At 52.4% G+C, this 19,688-nt stretch overlaps 1 protein-coding gene across 1 annotated transcript; it reads right to left on the reverse strand.

The window, feature by feature from the left end:
- Nucleotides 1–1,040: 1,040 nt before the first annotated feature.
- Wdr86 (WD repeat domain 86) lies at nucleotides 1,041–18,658 on the reverse strand. Its single transcript, XM_041640735.1, has 6 exons — nucleotides 18,255–18,658; nucleotides 10,319–10,460; nucleotides 7,000–7,420; nucleotides 3,752–3,887; nucleotides 1,650–1,753; nucleotides 1,041–1,538 (listed from the first exon to the last, which is right to left on the reverse strand). The coding sequence occupies exons 1-6, from the start codon at nucleotides 18,415–18,417 to the stop codon at nucleotides 1,362–1,364; spliced, it is 1,143 nt and encodes a 380-aa protein (XP_041496669.1). The 5' UTR covers nucleotides 18,418–18,658; the 3' UTR covers nucleotides 1,041–1,361.
- Between the last annotated feature and the right edge of the window lie 1,030 nt (nucleotides 18,659–19,688).

Genomic DNA, 19,688 nt, shown 5'->3' on the forward strand with positions numbered 1-19,688 from the left:
CTGTCTTATGTTGGTTAAAACTGCCATACCTGTTTATTCTCCTGGCCAACTGGAGATGTGTTATAGACACCTGCTTCCTCCTTATAAAAGTCTAAGCAAGCACTCTGCCACCCACTAAACTACCCTCCCTGTCTTGGTGTGGCCAGAGGGGGCCTCCAGCTCAGCATTCAAGAGTACCACCTGTAAGCAGCCCACAGACACTGGGAAGAGAGTGTGGGGCTCCTCATGTCCTCAACACCAAGCCAAGGGCTCTATGCTACTGAAGTAGAAACTGGGGGGGGGGGGGGATTGTGCAGAGTCAATGCAGTGTGTTCCAGTGTCTTCCCAAGAACACCGTGCAAAATAGTGTTTCCTGAAGAAAACATGCACAGCAACCTGTCACAGACCCCACTCTGAAGGAGGCTCCCAGATGGCACCCATCCCTCCTCCCACCCCTCCTGGCAGGTTTCTATCTAGAGGAGATAACAGAAGTTTAAATTAAAGGGGTACTGGTTGTAATGGTACACGCCTTTTATCCCGGCACTAGGGAGGCAAAGGCAGGCAGATGTCTGAGTTCAAGGACAACCTGGTCTACAGAGTGTGTGTTCCAGGATAGCCAGGGCTGCACAGAGAAATCCTATTTCAAATAAACAAATAAATAAAAAGAAAATTATTTTTACTTTTAAATTATACATCTGTTGTGTTCAGCTATGTGCAATGTGGGTACAGGTGCCATGGAAGCCAGGAAAGAGCATTTTATCACCCAGAACTAGTTATAGGTGGTTGTGACAACCCAGCATAAGTGCTGGGAACCAGACTCTGGACCTCTGCAAGAACAAGTCCATGCTCTTAACCACTGAGCCACCCCTCCAGCCACCAATGGCTCCTGCACGTGTCCAGTGACTCCACCACATCTGGCATAGTGCTGGCATTTCTGCACAAGACCAGACTTCTCCCTAGTTGTTCATTGCCAGACCTTGACAGAAAACTCCTGGATTAATGTCCAAAAATGGGTGGGTACTCCAAGGTCCTGTCGGGCAGGCTGGTTGGAAGAGTGCTCCCCAGCCTCTCCCAAGGTCTGTGTAAAAGACTTTGCTTCACAAGCCTTGTTAACCAGAGGGGAGATAACCCGGGCCAGGTATTGGAGGGCACATACGTGGCAGGCCAACAGGCCTCAAAAAGGAAAACAAAGAACGTAGAGCACTTTGACATGTATTTGAGTTCTTCAGGAGGAGTCTGTGACATATAACTTGCCAATGGCTCTTGTAGAAGTCCCATTTCCTCAGCAGAGAGGGCCTGGCAGCATAAGACATCAGAACTGGAGGCAGGCTGGCTGAACTTCCTGCCTGCAATCGCAGACTGACCACCTCCTCTCCAGGTACTCAGGCCGGCTGCAGGGGCACTGGGGCTGCACAGGCCACCTTATTGCTAAAGAGGCGTGATAGGCTGCGCTTGGCTGCTGGTCTGCGTGGTGAAGGTGGCACCGACTGGAGTCCACGTACATCCCAGAGACGCAGAGCACCGTCATGAGATGCTGTGTAGAGCACCTGACCATGGACCTGTGGGCAGGCGGGACAGCTGTCAGCCATGAGCAGGCCCCTGGAGTCTTCTCCCATGGGAAGCCCTTTGCTTCCCTGGGGCAGTATGGAGCTGGGTAGAGAGAGTCCTACCTGGAGGCAGTTGATGACAAAGGTGTGGCCTCGGAACACCCTCTGCAGCACTCCTGATTGGGCATCAAAGGCCCGGGCGCAGGCATCCCCACTGCCTGTGAACACTGTGGACACACAGCAGTACACTGGACCCTTCCTGGCTGCCACCTCCCCAGGAATGGGACCTCCACCTGCCCCACAGAGACATCCTAAGGGTCAAATGGGAAACATCTGGAAGCCTTCTGAAGGGAAGCTGGGCTCTCAGTCCTGTGAAGTCAGGGAGGACACTGAGGCCTCCAGGACACCTTTGCTATGAAGATACCTTTGCATAGTCTGGCTGCCATGCCTTCCTTGACTTCAGTCAGCTTGTGCTGTCCTGAGTGGCCCTGTGCCAGGTACCCATCTTTCTTCTCTGCCTTGTTTCTAGGACACCACATTCTGCAGGCTCTGCCCTGCCCATCCGTCACCTGTCCCCAGGGCCAGCCCATCCACCCTCCTCAGGAATGTGGCCTTGAAGCAGAGCCTAGACCCCATCTGTCCCTCCTTGGGGTCTTCCTCTGTCATAACTTGGTGCGCTGGCATCAAGGGCACCACGGTCTCTGGAATACCTGCTGAGACAGATGGCTAATTGTTATCTCAGTTCCTGCTGCAGTGGTGGGGGCCTGCGATTTCTTTTTAATCAGTACTGATAAGGCTGGCCACCTGAAGTAGTCAACTATGGGAATTTGGTGGTTCACTCACCAGCCTCCGCTGACTTCCCCAGAAGCTACCCCCACACACACCAGGAGGCCAGCAGTTCACGTGGTAGACAATGCAGGAAGCATGGAGGTGATAGGGACGAAACCACACAGGGCCTTTTAATGAGCAGAGTGGCTCAGGTGGGGGTGGGGGAAACTGTAGGTCCAGCTAGGAGGTAAGGATGCTGGGCCACACACCCTCAATACCCGTGGTGAGAGGGTGCTTCTGGGTATCAGTTCCCAGCAATCCTACTTGCTTAGCTTTAACTGACACCTTGGCACAACCTAGACTCACTGCAGGGAAGAGTCTCCTCAGTGCAGAATTATCTAGGTCAGGGTAGCCTGAGTCACATCCTGGTTGTGACTTAAGGTAGAAAGACCCTGAATGTGGGAGGTGCTTCATGGGCTGGGCCCTGAACTGCAGGAGTGAGGAAAGTAAGCTGAGGGAAGCAGACAGCACAGGAGCGCTCACTTCTCCGCCTGCTGTGAGCATCTGACAAGCTCTGGCTGCTATGGCCTCCCTGCAACCCGGATTTGTAAGACAAACCCCTTCTTCCCTGTGTCGCTTTTTATCTGACTGTGATAGCAACAGGAGAGACCCCAAGGCCACCTTATATTTGCCCCTCTAGTCTGCTTCTGTTTTTTCTTCGGTATCTATTTCTTACACTCTCCTGCTTTGGTCTGTACATACTTGCCCTTTTCTTACTTAAAGCTTGAGGGTGCACAGGGCTCTGGGGAGGGAGTTTCCTTGCTGGATTTCCTCAGTTCCTTCCTTGCCTCTCCCCAAACTCAGCAGCAGGGTCCAGCCCCCATGGGGTTGCTAGGCATCTTGAGAGTAGACAGGGTCGGGAGCAAAGCACATTCAGTAGTAGCCTTGTTGGCAAAGAACCAAGATCTGTCATAGTGAGAGCAGCCTGTGGAGAGTGACTTCAGCACAGCTGTGCCCGTTGCCAGCTGACAGTGTCTGGGGGCTAACCACTTTGTGCTTAGTTAAGAGAGAGATCCCTGACCAGGGAGCAGAGCTATGTTCACACTAAAGTGTGGATACAGGAGGAAGGAAAAATAACTTCTCCACGTCAGGCTAACTCCTAGAGCATTTCCACTGGGAAGACACTCGTAGGCCCAGCCTTATGGGAGTCTAACAACTGTTTTTGATGGACAGCCATCAGTGAAGCTGAGAATGTGATGAAGGCCCAGATGTGTGACCATCTGAGACCTAGGAGACAGCTTCCTCCCTACCCAACGAACCATTCACCTTCAGCCCCCTCTAAAGTGGAAAGGCAGCTGGGCTCAGGGACAGCAAACCATGCAGGCATGGGAGTCAGAAGAGGAAGGTAGGGTGGGCAGACTGGTGTGGCGTGGGCAGTGCCGGGACAGATCACTTACAGGTGCCTGCATGGTACTTGAGGGCGCTCACGCTGTGTCTGTGTGCCGGAAATGTGCGCACCCTCTCCCCAGTGTCAGCAAGCCAGCACTTGACAGTTCTGTCTGCACTGCCCGTGTACAAGAGCCGGTCTGTGAGCTGTAGGAGAAGCACAAGAGCCAATCCGTTGACCTTGGTGGCCAGGTAGCCCTCAAATCATTATCTACAAGGTAGGGAACATTGGCGGATCTCAGTGGGGAAAAGCAGGGTGACTCCGGAAGGTACTCCCCACCACCCACACTCAGTGCTGTCTCCTCTTTCCCCAGGGAACCTGAGCTCAGAGGGCAGAGCCCTAGAAAGCCCAACAGACCCCAGACAGAACCCTACAGATGCCAGACATAGCCCTGCAGATTCCAGACAGTGCCCCTCAGACGCAGACAGAGACCCCTAATTCCCATACAGCCCTGCAGACCCCAGGAAGAGCAGCACACTCAGGCAGAGCCTCTCCCCTGGTGCTCCTCCTCCACAGACTCACTAGAAAAGCCTTGGTCCCCAGCTGAAGGCACTCGTGAGCGGTAGCAGAGCCTCGGGAGAGTCAGAGGACACGGGGAAGCCTTGTCACTAACTGGCAAGCTCAGTGCCCAGGCATAAACAGAAGCCCTCTGCCCACACACTACCCTCACCCACAGCATGCCCCCCAGGACTCCTGCTAAGTGGGGACACAGTGAATTATGCTCCAGATGAGGGTCATGTCACCTCCATACTCAGCCCCTAGAGACCTGAAAGGCTGCTGTCACCAGTGACGTCTGTTGGGTGAGAGAATTGGTGCCCAAGACTATGAAGGCTGATAGGATATACAACCCCAAACACTGCAGCAGAGGCAGTGTGTTCAGGCCCTCCTTGCTCTCCTAAAAGCTGAAAAACGTTCTGTCTCTAGAAGAAAAGGGTTCGTACCACCAGAGACAGGAACTCAGCTCAGAAAATACACAGACCTAGGTCAGGCCTTTGGGGTTCTTGTCGATGTTTATTTTTGTGTGTGTATATATGTGAGTTCGTGTGTGTGTGTGTGTGTGTGTGTGTGTGTGTGTAGAGAGAGACCGGTGGTCAACCTCTGCTGACCCTCAGGCATTCTGAGTTCACTAATTGGGTTAGGCTGATTGGACAACGTGCCATGGGGATCCACGTGCCTCTGCCTCTCCAGAGCTGGGATTACAGGCACATGTCCGCACACGCCCCCACACGCAGCTTTTCTACATGGTTCCAGAATGAACTCAGGTCCTCAGCTTGTGCAGCAAACCCCTGAGCCATCTCCCCAGCCCTGCCTGTTTCAGACAGGATTTCACTGTATAGCCCAAATGGCCTTCAGCTTCCCCCCTGGCTTCCACAGCACCAGCATTCCAGGGATTCTCAATCACACTTAGCTCAGACAGGCTGCTGCAAGTCCCTTTCTCTACCAGGTCACTCCCCTTTGTCTGGATAGATTTTCATGAATCTTCTTCTTTAGGTAACTTAGTGTCCATTTTCCTACAGAGCTCTCTGATGTGGGAGTGTCACATATCAATCTGTTGATTTCATTGGTTAGCAATAAAGAAACTGCTTGGCCCTGATAGGTTAAAACATAGGTGGGAGGAGTAAACAGAACAGAATGCTGGGAGGAAGAGGAAGTGAGCTCAGACTCGACAGCTCTGCTCTCTGGAGCAGAGACGCCATGCTCTCCTCTCCTGGGCGGATGCAGGGATAGTTCTGCTCTCTGAGGCACACGTGATGAAGCTCCGACCCAGGATGGATGTAGGCTAGAATCTCCCTGGTAAGCCACCTTGTGGGCTACACAGATAATTAGAAATGGGCTAGTCCAGGTGCAAGAGTTAGCCTAGAAGAGGCTAGATAGAAATGGACCAAACAGTGTTTAAAAGAATACAGTGTCCGTGTAATTATTTCGGGGTATAAAATAGCCAAGCGGCCGGGGTGCTGGGGACGCAGCCCCGCCGCTCCTACTACAACAGCTCTCCACTGCTGAGTTCTGAATGTATCTCCCACAAAGCATACACTGGACACTTTCCCCAGTGCAAGAGTGTGGGGGTGAGCCAGGGCTGGGCGTGGTGGCGCACACCTTTAATCCCAGCAAGAGCAAGACAGAGGCAGGTGGATCACTATGACTTCAAGGTCAGCCTGACCTACACAGAGTTCCAGGATAGCCAGGAGTACACAGTGAAACCCTGTCTCAAAATAAACAAATAATAAATAAATTAATGAGTGTGGGGTTGGGGATGCCTAATAGCAGGTATTTAATGAGCTGGGGTGTGGTGGTATGTGCACTCAGGAAGCAGAAGCAGAGGAAGCTCTGAGTTCAAGGCCAGTCTAGCCTACAGGGTGAGTCCCAGGACAGCCAGGACTATAAAGAAAAACCTGTCTCAAAAAACAAAAACAGCCGGGCGGTGGTGGCGCGCGCCTTTAATCCCAGCACTCGGGAGGCAGAGGCAGGCGGATCTCTGTGAGTTCGAGACCAGCCTGGTCTACAAGAGCTAGTTCCAGGACAGGCTCCAAAACCACAGAGAAACCCTGTCTCGAAAAACAAAACAAAACAAAACAAAAAAACAGAAAAAAACAAAACAAAAGGTGTTTAGACCATGAGAACTCTACCAACTCCACTTGTGAAAGAATTGAAGGACTCATGATGCTGTGAACGGGTGAGCTGATGGTATGAACGGGTGAGCTGATGGTATGAACGGCTGGGCTGATGGTATGAACAGCTGGGCTGATGGTATGAACGGCTGGGCTGATGGTATGAACGGGTGGCTGATGGTATGAACGGGTGGCTGATGGTATGAACGGGTGAGCTGATGGTATGAACGGCTGGGCTGATGGTATGAACGGCTGGGCTGATGGTATGAACGGCTGGGCTGATGGTATGAACGGGTGGCTGATGGTATGAACGGGTGAGCTGATGGTATGAACGGGTGGCTGATGGTATGAACGGGTGAGCTGATGGTATGAACGGCTGGGCTGATGGTATGAACGGCTGGGCTGATGGTGTGAACAGGTGAGCTGATGGTATGAACGGCTGGGCTGATGGTGTGAACAGGTGAGTTGATGGTATGAACAGGTAAGCTGATGGTATGAACGTCTGGGCTGATGCTCTGAACAGATTGGCACTAGGAACTACAGCTACCGATGGCTTTCATGCTATGAATAGTTTGAAGCGATAAGGCCCTCCTCTTCCCTTCCTCCCACAGTGGGACATGCAGTCTGGCAGCAGCTGGACAGGTCTCACCTCCAGACAGATGACAGAGCCCTGGTGCTCTCGGAAAACCCGCAGCTGCTCCCCACTCAGGATGTCCCAAGCACGGACGGTGGCATCGGTGCTGCCTGTGAAGGCCGTGTGGCTGGAAACATCCAGCACCAGGCACAGCACTGCGCCTGTGTGGCCCCGAAGGGTCTGGTGGCAGCAGCCACTGGCCACCTGCCACACCTTGGCTGTGTCGTCCGTGCTACCGGTCACTAGAAGCCCGCCACCCATGGCTGCCTCCAAGCAGGGATCACTGGGCAGGTCCTTGGGGGCAGAGTAGGCAAGTGTCAGCACACAGTTGCGGTGGCCCCGGAACTCCTTGGACACTTGCTCTTTGTCCACAGTCCACGCCCGTGCTGTCCGGTCATAGGAACTGCTGAAGAGCTGGTCGTTTGCAACAAGGATCCTGTGGGTGAGAGGGGAAGGGGTCAGGCTCAGAACACTTAGGGTCAGAAGAATCCCCCTAGCCTTGGCCCTGCAGCTGACACAGCATCCAGTCTCTGCCCTGTTCCACACTCACTATCCAGGGTCTAACCCTAAACACCACACATCCACCATGTCTCCCCCAAAGCCGCTCTCCCATTCTCAGGTATTCCTCTGTGACAGACCTGCAAGCCTGACCTTTAGCCCAGCAGGGATCGTGTCTCTGGCACATGCATTCACATAACAGTCTATTCAAGCCAGACACATCAGAGGAAGAGGGGACACAGAGCGTTCTGTTTATAATAGGAAAAAGCCATTCAGAAGGATTGCCTTGAGTTCAAAGCCAACCTGGGTTACATGGTGAGTTTGAGGCAAACCCAGACTATAGAGTGAGACCTTGCCTCATAAAACAAAACAAACAAAAACAATGGGGAAAGTCTAGGGCTACCTGAGACCATCTGGTCACCTTGGGAACAGTCCAGATGCAGCAAGCAGGCTGGTAAGGCCACTCCAGAGTACCTACCTTGAGGGCTGCAAGGAATTTCAAAGCCCTTCTGCCACTGTGGCACTAGACTGTGCTCAGAGGCGCAAGAGGCAAGCTTCAGTGTGAGGTGGGCCTCTGCCGTCTGCTCTGCCAGCACATCCCACAGGAGAAGCACTGGAGTGCCAGGGCACAGACCAGACTCCGGTCACGTGACTAACGGGGACAGGGAACTCTGGAGTGAGGTATCAGAAGGGGCATCCATGCAGCAGGCTGGTTTGCCACTGGGTGTAGGGGAACTTAAAGGAGGGCTAACTTGACAACCTGCTGTTACACCGCTAAATGCTACCACCTCCCAGGAAAACACGCTTGTCTTCAGAGAACTTTGCACAGACCTTGCAAGGGCCTATTTACACATGACCTTCTTGCTGGGAATTCTTGATTCAGCACGGGTGACATGCATTGTGTGTGAGCTTCATGCAGACCACCCTTTGGTATCCCTATTGTGATCCCAGCACTCAGGAGACAGAGGCAGGTGGATGTCTGAGTCTGAGGCTAGCCTGGTCTACAAAGCAAGTTCCTGATCTGTTGAGAGTCAAAGAACCCCCTTGACAAGCACCTATGATGTTCTGGGGGGGAGCTCTGGAGGCACTGGGGTTCTTAGGTCAACTTGATGAGATTTAGTATCGCCATGGAAACAAGCCTCTAGTACATCTGTGATTTTGTAGATTAGGTTAACTGAAGTGGGACGCTCCATCCTAAAGTAGGTGACATCATCCCATGGACCATGGAGAAAGTGAGCTGAGCACCAGCTTGTCCCCCTCTGCTCTCTGACTGAGGGTGCGATGTGCCCAGCTGCCTCCTGCTGCCATGCCTTCCCCGCCATGGTAGACTGGCTCCCTCTATTCCTTAAGTTGCTTTTCCTCAGGGGAGGGAGAGTGCCAATGAGAAAAGACACTAACCCAGGTGTTACATGGCCCTGGGCAGACGTAGCACGATGTACAGTAGGGATGTCAAAGGATGGTTTGCATGGAGCTCACACACATAGCCTAGCTCTAAAAACAGACGTGAGTTCCAGGCTCTCGCCCATTTGGGAACACAGTCATCAGCGTATGTACCTGTGTGTGTGTGTGTTTGTGTGTATTCTGTCTGAGAATGTGGATCGGACATATATCATGCGTTCTGTGAACATTTCTATGTACATGTGCTTGATGCATCTCAGTTATGTGTGTGGTTGTGTATATGTGTGTTTATGTGAATGTCTTGTTCATACATGTGCATGTTACGTGGATGCTGTATGTATGCGTGTATCCACGTGCTGTAGTGTTATGCATATGTGGGCATGGGTACTCAACCTCGTACAGCGTAGTTTCCGCCTTGTTTAGAGAAGCTTGTGACAGTTCCTTGGTCGGCAACCTGAGAACAAGCTGGTATCTGAGGGCATGAACTCTGGCCCACCTAGGCTGGCTTCTGATTGCTGCCTCAGCTCTGTTTTTGTGTAGGGGTGGGGGTTCTGAGACAGGGTCTCCTGTAGCCAGGCTGATCTGGAGCTCCTTCTGTAGCCCAGGCTGGCTTTGGTCATGGATACTGCACTACCTCCGTTTCCCAAGTTCTGGGACAAGACACACAAGTTACCATGCCCAGCCAATAACAGACATCTCGCTGGGGCAAGGCCAGCTGAACTGTGGAAGCTGAGTTCTCCCAGATCAACCACCTCCTGCAGACACCTCCAGACTGTCGACCCAGCATCCGACGTGGCCTCTGGAGCTTCTGTGAGCTCGAGTGGCTAATCTGCCTGTCTGGAGGCCCACACAACACTCAGGGTCGCCTGGCTGCAGCACATCCTTTCTCCGTGTCCACACAGAAAGGCCCTTGGGTGTTTCCCAAGTAGGGCCCCTCCTATCAATGTGACTTCAAGAGTCCCTACGCTAGGCATCCGCTTGGAACTTGGGAGCCCAGGGCAACTATCGTGTGTCATAAAAATAACACGGAGTCGATCTGGTCAGCAAACAAATTTCCACTGCTCAGGTACAACCTAAATTCAACAAGGGAAACATTCAGATCCTAAGGAAGGCTGGGAGACCTTCTGTAGCCACACAAAAGGAAGTTTTTAAAAATACTACCGGCTTCCTCCTTCTCTGAGCCCCTGCTCTACCATGGAGTCATGTGAGCATCTCCTCTGGAATTTGCTCCCAATGGGCACTACAGCCCCAACACCTCCCCACAGAGGGGCAGCCAGGGTGCCTGGCTCCCAGAGGATTACAAATGAACATATGTTAATGACGCCTCGCTCCTGTGGCTCCTCTGCCCAAACCCCGGCTCCCACAGGCAGCTAACTGCACTGCTCAAGTCAGTCCTACATTTCTGTCTTATTGCTTCACGCCCCCGGACCCGGCTGACCTGTTCACGATGGACGTGTGCCCTCGGTACACCTGCAGACACTGCCCGGTCCTAACGTCCCACCTCCGGATGGTGCAGTCAGCACTGCAGGTGAAGGCGGCTTCATCCTCCAGCTGGCAGAAGGTCACATAGCTCTCGTGACCTACAAGGAGAGGAAATGTGAGCTGGCCAGGCTCCAGCTCTTGTTTTCCTATGTGTGCAAGCAGATCAACGAGAGAGAGAGCAGGAGAGCATGAACTTCTGCGGCAAGTCTGGAAGAGACCAGCCCTCCCCTCGGGCCTACAGACTGGGATCTTACTTTGTAGCCTAGGCTAGGCTAGAACTCACAATCCTACCTCAGCCTCCAGGGTGCTCAGGTCCCAGGAGTAAAAATCACATGTCCAGTGAGACTGACCCTTTTGTGATTTTTAAACCTGTGTTTGTGTGGTGTATGCATCACACACACGCATGCAACAAATACATACACGTGTGTGTATGAGTGGACACATGGAGAAGAATTGTCTGGCCTGCTCTGCCACTTTCCGTGTGTTCCCTTGAGGGTCTCTCACTGAACCTGGAGCTAGGCTGAGGACAAGCCCCAGTGATCCTCCTGTCCCTGTCTTCCACAGCACTGGGTTTGCAGGGGAAAAAAAAAAAACAACCCAGCTTTTTAAACATGTTCTGGGGAACCTGAATTCAGGCCCTCATGCCTGAGCAGCAAGCACTCTGGCTCACTGAGCCATCTCCCCAGGGACCCACTCCCCCTTTATTTTGAGACTTTTTTCACACAGCCCAAGCTGGCCTTGAACTCCTGACTCTGCTGAGTCTACCTCCCACCACTGGGATTAAGGGTGTGGGCCACCACACCCAGGTCTTTCATCTCACTTGAGAATCTCCATTTCATAGCTGGAGTCAAGCAAACAGGAATTTTAGCAATCTCCCAGGAAGGATCAGGAGGACTAACTTTTTTTTTTTTTTTTTTTTTTTTTGTCCTGGGTTAAGCTTAGCTTGGAAGTGCTTGACTTCCTGGGTTCTAAGAAACAAAATTTTGAGAGGGAGAGCGCGTGCCAGGCTGCTCTGGAAACAATGGGAGGATTAAGTAAACCCTTAAGAAATGGCAGATTGTGTTTCTCCGAAGACACAAGTTGATGAAAAAGCTGAGGGCAAAACACAGCCCAGACTTTTGCCAGAGTTTATAAATATTTTTCTCAAAGTTGTCAACAAACTTTCCCTGAGACCAGTCTGCCTCACTCTCCCTGATGCCTCTAGGGAGCTGAGATGCCCCGAGAAAAGCAACCGAGGTGTTCCAGGCCTACTGAGTACAGACCTCCCTAATGGCTTTGCATGGGGGTTACCTCCCATAGCCCCCTCATAACTCTGGATGGGCATCGCCACCGTGGCCCCGAAGGGCCTTGAGCCAAGGCTGGCAGAGGCCCAGAGCAGCTGCTCCGGCAGCACCCAGCCGCTGACCTTCCGTCTACACAACGGGTCAAGTGCAGGACCATGAAAAGGCACTTGAGAGCCACGTGTAGCTATTGAATAATGGCACCCTGATTTTGTGGAACTTTGGACAGAGCCTGGTTGTTGAGGACCCGAGGTGTGGGCAGCTTTATGGCATGTTAGGGACAGAGGGATTGAACACACAGACCGAAAAGAAAAGAGGCAAAAAATGAAAGCAACAGTGTTCAATGTGAAACATCCTCGTCTCTTACTGCAGGCCAGGCTGACCTGCCGGTCCCTGCCCTCCGCCCTCTGCAGCCAGGCACTGAGCCAAGTGAGGATCCCACAACACTCAGCCCCTACAGGCAGGCCCCTCTCCAGTCTCCTGGAACTCACTCCCCAATCAGCAGACACACCCACTTGGGTCATGGGTCAGAGCACGCCAGCAGAGGGCCTGAACTCTGTTGTGCCTGTCTCTTGTCTGCCCCCAAAACCTGCACCCCACCCCAGTACACTTACAACCGGTGCCATCAAGAGACAGATGGGTCAGACCCAGGGCTGGCGGGGGTCACCCCAGAGGGTGGGAGGAGCTGTGTCTGCCAGCTCTGGGCCTATCACCTTCTGGGACCTCAGCTTTCAGCTGTTGGAATTGTGCAGAGTAAGCAAAAAAACGCCAAGCTGAAAGTAAATATTTTTGAAGGGATAAAGAATGCAGATAAGACGTAGTTATTGCATGCAGAAGAGCAGCCCTGGGGACTCCTGCTAAGGCAGCCTCCCTGGGCACTGAAGACTTGCCAGGATCTGCTGCTTCCTCTGCACACAGGAAAAGTGACCCAGGACCCAGGGCTGCAGGGGACCCCAACCACAACAAGCCTTGGACAGAGTAGAAAATGAGGCTTCTTTTCCCTTTTTGTGCCCCAGGGTCACCCCAACTGTTACTTGGTGACAGGAATGGCACTACTTACTAACATTTCCTTCCCCCACCCTCGGAGTGCAAGCAGGTATTATAACTTGTGAAGAAAGGGAGGCTTGCCAGGTGGCCCCTGGTCCTCTGACTTCCAGGAACTTTCACACCTGGGAGACTTTAGGCTGAAATGTTACCCTGGGCTCTGACACAGAGGGCTGCTTCAGGCTGCCTGTGGCCCTCTCAAGTCAAGGTCCCCTTGCCCTAGAGGAGCCTTCTCCATAGCTGCCTCCAGGCTGTTGTAACTACAGCTCCCCTGGGAGAAGCGATGACCAAGGGCTCTACTTCATATGTATACTCTGTCCACTTTATAGTGTCGCTTTCTTAGATGCTTATGAGTTGTCCTCTGTAGAGGGCGCCAGGACTCCGTCAGGTGACATCTGGTCCCCAGATGTGCCAGACTGGACACTGTCCAAAGCACCAGGACTGTCTGCAGGCTGTCACTCAGAACTGGAGATCAATCACATCAGGGCTTCCTAGGTTTCTGTGTGGCAGTCAGGCCCATCCGTCCCCAGCTGCCACCTATCTAAGTCCGGACCTATTCCTTCAGCGCCAGTCCAGCCATGGCCCTCCCCACAACCTCGTCCACCACCCTGCCACCCTTCCCCTTCGCCTTCTGAACAGACCACAGGGAACCTACCACTCAACCAACAGTGGCCTCCAAATGCTGTCCCTAAAACAGATGACATTTTCATGGACTTCTTCTTTGAGCAAATATTGATTTGCCTGTGTGGAGCAGCCCTCCTCTATGCCTTGTAAGGGCCTGGATAGACAGCTCAACAGTTAAGAGCACTGGCTGCTCTTCTAAAGGACCTGGATTCAGTTCCCAGCACCTACAAGGCTGTTCATAACTATCTGCAGCTTAGTCCCGTGGGTTCTGACCTCTCTTGTGGCATCAGGCACACATGTGGTACCTAGACATGTATGCAGGCAAAACATTCACATATATAAGATAAAAAAAATAAAAATAAAATTTAAATGTATGATTTGTTAACTCACAAGAAAAACAAAACAGCCAGGCGGTGGTGGCACACACCTTTAATCCCAGCACTCGGGAGGCAGAGGCAGGCAGATTTCTGTGAGTTCTAGGCCAGCCTGGTCTACAAGAGCTAGTTCCAGGACAGACTCCAAAGCTACAGAGAAACCCTGTCTCAAAAAAAGAAAAAAAAAAAGAAAAACAAAACAAAAAACAAAAAAATGGGTACCTCATCTCCTCATTGAGCCCCTACCTATATGCCACTTTTCCCCCTGACCCTCTCAAGGCCAACAGTTAACTTGGCTTGGGCCCTGTCTCAGGCAAGTTCCCTCCTCGAGCTTGCAACCACGAGTGGCTCACGGGGCAAGCTGAGGCCAAAGAAGGATGTGGAGCACCCACAGTAGGCTAGAATCTTCGGGCCAAGTCCCTTCCTCAACTGGGAACCCAACAGGGTAGCACAGACCTCTCAGGCAGTTTTCTCAGGTCAGGATCCAGAGAGCACTAGCTTCTCTTCCAAAGGGCATGGGTTCTGTATGAACCCACATGGTGGCTCACAACTATGTGTAACTCCAGTTCCAGAGTAGTCGATGCCCTCTTCTGACCTTCTTGGGTACCAGGCACACAGCTGGTACACAGACATACACTTAGGCAAAATACCCATACACATGAAATAAAACTTTTAATTGAAAAAACTGCTGTTGATCCTAGTCTATGAAACTGAACCACATAGTAAAGTATACAGACAATGTCTTAAAATATAAGGTGTGAACTGGGCTGTGCACACCTTTAATCCCAGCACTCTGGAGGCAGAGGCAGGGGGATTTCTGAGTGTTCAGAGCCAGCCTGGTCTACAGAGTGAGTTCCAGGATAGCCAGGGCTACACAGAGAAACCCTGTCTCAGAAAACAAACAAACAAAAAATGACCTCCACCCAAAGAGACACTTGGTGTGGGAGAATTGTCTGTATTCTGTCAATCATGTTTTAAATAAACACTGATTGGCCAGTAGCCAGGCAGGGAGTATAGGCAAGACAACTAGAAGTAGAGGTGGGGCAATGAGAACAGGAGTATTCTGGGAAGAAGGAAGCTCGTTCTCCAGTCCTGCTCAGATCACAGAAGAAGCAAGATGTGACCTACCCTGTCAAAAAAGGTACTGAGCCATGTGGCTAACATAAACTAGAATAATGGGCTGGTATACATTATAAGAGCTAATACGAAGCCTGAGCTAATGCGCCCATCAGTTTATATCTAATATAAACTTCTGTGTGATTCTTTGGGGCTAAATGGCTGTGGGAACTAAGCAGGACAGAAACCCCAACAAACAGCAAGCCCTCATGTCTACGGACACTGACTGAAAAAGCTAATAAAAAGAAGAGGGTGGGGGAGGCTATGAAGATGTCCAGAGCCCACCACATGAGCTTGAAGACCTGGGTTTGAGCCCCAACACGCATGTGAAAAGCCAGGCATGTTGATACATATATGTGTGCTTGTAATCCTAGAGCTGGGGAGGCGGAGAGGGTAGCATCCTTAGAGTTACCAGCCTACTTGGTAAGTTCCGGGTCAGACTAACCCCTCCCCACTTCCCTCCCAGCCCCTCCCCCCATCAAAAGTGAATTTCTGGCCTCCATATACAGGTTCATACACTTGCACTCATGTGTGCCAAAAACAAGGGGGCGGGGCGGTGCGTGATATCGATCCTACGAATATCTCAGGAGAAAGTGGCTGGGGAGAACTTACATTTTCTGGGAGGAGGGGGCACAGAAAGATACCAAATAGCCACATTGATTCATGCAAGCTCAGTCATAATCAGGATCTTATAGTAGAAGAAATATTTTTGTCCCTTTTATTCTGGCACAGTCGTGAAACGCTAACCTTTACAAACAGAGCCTCAAAGTCTTAACCCTGGCAAGAATCTCCAACAGCCTAGACCGGGGATCTCCAACAGTTTGCCCTTCAGTGGGGTGGCTCCCCACTAGACCGGGTTGGGCATCCCTCACTGGAAAGTTAAGTTAGACTGCATTAGATTGACAGGACCCTCAGCTGTGAGGGCCACTAAAACAGGTGTGAAGGATGCTTGCTAGGTGTCTGTCAGAGCTGGGTGAGGGCCCTAGAAACTTGGCAGGACTCCAGAGCTGCCCTGGGACAAGCCACTGGGCCAGAACCAGCCCTGGAAACCTAGAGTTTGGGAGGAGAAGCCTCCTGGACAAAGGAGTCCAGGGCAGCTCTAGAGTCCCAGGCATAAGCGTTTCACAGGCTAACTGTGCACTATAGCCACCAAACAGCGCCTGGAAACACCCCTGGCACCCTGCAGAGCCTCTAATTTCAGGTATTTGGGGGATGGAGGCACAGGATCTGGAATACAGAGGTTCAAGGTGTGTGTGCTGACTAGTTTTACGTCAATTAGACACTAGCTGAAGTCAGCTGAGAGGTGGGACCCTCAAGAAAATGCCTCCAAAAGATCAGACTGCAGGCAAGACTACAGGGTATTTTCTTAGTGGCTAATGGGGGAGGGCCCAGCCCAATGTGGGCTGCTGGTCCTGGAATCTATAAGAAAGCAGGCTGAGCAAGCCACGGAGAGCCAGCCAGTAAGCAGAACCCTTCAGGGCCTGTGCATCAGCTCCTGCCTCCAGGCTCCTGCCCTACTTGAGCTCCTGTCCTGACCCCTTTCCATGATGACCGGTGCTGTAGAAATGTAAGCCTAATAAATTAAACCCTTTCCTCCCCAACTTACTTTGACTGCGTTGTTTCATTACAGCAACAATATCCCCAACTAAGACAGTGACTTTGAAACTTGAGGGTGGCATTAAGCCTTGCCTTAAGAAACCAAAATCAGCCGGGAAATGGTAGTGCACGGGAGGCAGAAGCAGAGGCAGGCGAATCTCTGTGAGTTTGAGGCCAGCCTGGTCTACAAGAGCTAGTTCCTGGACAGCTAAAGCTGTTACACAGAGAAACCCTGTCTCGAAAAACCACAAAAAAGAAAGAAAGAAAGAAAGAAACCAAAATCATCACTTGAAAGAAAAGAAAAAAAAAAGAAACCAAAATCAGCACTCGGAAGGCAGAGGCAGGCAGATCTCTGTGAGTTCGAGGACATCCTGGTCTACAGAGCAAGTGCCAGGACAAGCTCCAAAGCGACACAGAGAAACCCTGTCTTGGAAAAAAGAAAGAAAGAAAAAAGAAAAAGAAAAGAGAAATCAAAAGCAAAGCCAGGTGGTGGCATGGTGCACACCTTTAATTCCAACAGACTCTGGCGAATCTCTGAATTTGAGGCCACTTTGGTTTACAGAGTGAGTTCCAGGATAGCCGGGGATACACGGAGAACCCTATCTTGAAAAAAAAAAAAGAAAAGAAAAGAAAGAAAAGAAACTAGAATCAAACAAAAAGCCCATTCCAAGGCTCTCCTCTGGGGAATCCTTGGAACAGGGGAAGAACCTGCACTCCTAAAAACCCCAGGGAGTCTTTTCTTCGGGAAGCTGTATTCTCCTCAGGCTAACAGCTCTCCTCCTATGTGGGGCCTGTCAGCAAGAGCTGGCTGTGTGGGGAGGAATGTGGACCAGTTTGTAGCCAATTCCCCACCTTTACCCCAGCTCCCAAGTACCTGTCAATCCAACGCACCTCCCTTTGGGGCCATGAACTAGCTACCTTACACTGTTTTCATGTAAAACTGGTAGTGTAGGAATGAAGCAATCTTGAGGCTAACATTCTATCTCGCTGGAAGGGCTTGAGCCAGGCCCCCCGGCATTTGAGGATCATGGTGGAAAAGCTGGAGATAAAGAACCATACCTTGAGCAAAAAGCTTAGCATGCCTCAAGTCTGCAGGAGCTACTGCAGAGGCAACAGAGACCTGAAGGATTCCATACAGGAGTGTGGGGAGCACCCAGGACAAGGTTGCCCAGAATGTGACCGGAATGAATCAATGGATAAATAAATAACTAAGACACATTATACATTTCTGTGCAAGACATTCCTTGTCTCATTTAAATATGCAAGATAGACTTGACCCCATAGCCCAGAAATTCCTCCCCTTTCTTCTGCTCACACCTGAGATGAGGCCAAAAAGAGCTGGGAGAGAGGGGCTTGGGGGAGAGGGAGTTGAAATCTCAGGGGTGTCCTTAGTGATGGACAAGTCCCTAACAAGGTGACATCGGTCTGGGCTAGGGTCACGGTGTGAAGTAAGCCCACAGCAGCGTGGAAACTCAACCTCTATTGTTACAAAGGCTCCCAAGTGAAAATGTCCGCCAAAGGTCACCAGGTCAAGGAGTGCCGCAGGAAATGTTCTTTAGGGTAGGGACGCGACTTCTTTTTGTTTTGTTAAAAATTGTAGTCACGATAAAGACTGCGTGGAAGTGGTTGACAAAACAGTCATTAGAGTGCGCGTCCCTCAGTCACCCACACCCAAGCACGCTCGGACTCTCACGGCGCCCCACAAAGAGCTCAAGGGTTGGGTGAGCTCCCCGATGCGAAGGAGATAGAGCTCCACTCTTCCAGAAGGGGGCTGCAGGCCCGGAAGAGTGAGGACCCGGGAACCGGGCAGGTGAGCATGAAGAGGCTGAAAGGGTCGCGAGCACGCGCGCCGGTCTACCTTGCAGGAGCGCGCAGCACTGGCCGTCGGCGGTGCTCCAGAGGCGAGCCGTGCCGTCCTCGCTGCCCGTCAGCAAGCGCTGCCCGTCGGGGCTCAGACTCAGCCAGTTGATGCCCCCGCGGTGGTCCGCACAGACCCTCAACGCCGACCCGCTGCTCCCCATCGCCGGGCGGGGGCAAAGAGGCGCTGTTGCGGGCTAGAGAGAGGAGCTCCAGCGTCCGCACATGGTCCTGGCGGGGTCCGGACGGACAGCGGCCATCGCGGGGGGACCCTCCCGGGAGGGACCCTTCTCCCCGCCCTCCCCCCCGCTCCTGCAAAGGCTCGCGGTGCGGCGGGGAACAGGAACTCTGAATCTCCACCGGTATCCTCCGCCACCGCGACTCCGATGCAGAGCTTCAGGTGATACCTCCCCTTCTCTGCACCGTCTCGGGGCGCGGGGAGGGGGGGCGCCTCTGCCTTGAAGTGCACCCACCGGGTGTGAAGCGGGCAGAAGAACTGGAGAAGCTGAGCGCGGAACAATACAGTCCAGCCTGGCTCCTCCTCAGAGACCACCCCCCAACCTGTCCCCTCCCACTTCTTCGGCTGCACGCCAACCCCCACCCCAAGACGCCCTGGTCATTCTTTGGGAACAGAACTGAGATGATACTCTGGTCCCCTTTGGGGACCGCATCCACGTGCTTCACTTCACGTGCGACCCTCCCAGCTGTCTAGGCTAGGTTCTGTTCCTTGCCACTCCAGCTGTCTCTGTTCCCAGATCCCAGGGCGAGGAAGAGGTAGACCAAAGAGTCTGGAGTCTTGGGGGACCCCGATGAAGGGCGGAAGCTGGGGAGTTCCGAGTCCGCCCTCCCTGGGAAAGCACGAACACACACTGAATTCTACTCGAGTTGGGCAGGGGAGGGCTGGATCCCGGCCCTTGAGGGTAGGGGGCAAACCCAGATGGGGGAGGTCATATTTGTTCCGCCCACCCCCATCACCCCCCAACCCCCTACGCCCTCGGCTGGGCGCGCGCCTCTGAGGTCCCATTGAGGTCTGGTGGAATCCTACACCCGGCCCGCAGCCCTCCCGGAGCTCAGTCGGCTGGTTCCTATTAGAGCAGTTCCGGGTGTCGACTTTGCTGGGGGGCGGAGAGGGTGACCCCCCCAACTCGGATCCTCCAGGTCCTAAAGGTAGCAGGATTTCTTGAACCCTCCAGGGCTCTTTTTGGAGTCCAGGGAGAAAGGCAGGAAAGCGATGGTTTGGGGGAGCCAGCGCCCTGGATAAAGTGATGACCTGCCCTGACCACTCTGGCTGACCCTGTTCAGTTCCAAGAAAACCTCAGAATAGGCTCCATGAAACAGCCGGGTTTATTCCCCTAGCGGCGAAATCAAATAAACGTCTTTTTCCTCCACTGAAACTTTCCAATCAGCTTAGGAGACCTTTTGCAGACGCTGAAGA

Source organism: Microtus oregoni, unplaced genomic scaffold, assembly GCF_018167655.1.
Source record: "Microtus oregoni isolate MIOR12 unplaced genomic scaffold, Mior012 000064F_ref0000363, whole genome shotgun sequence".
Taxonomy (NCBI): Eukaryota; Metazoa; Chordata; class Mammalia; order Rodentia; family Cricetidae; genus Microtus; species Microtus oregoni.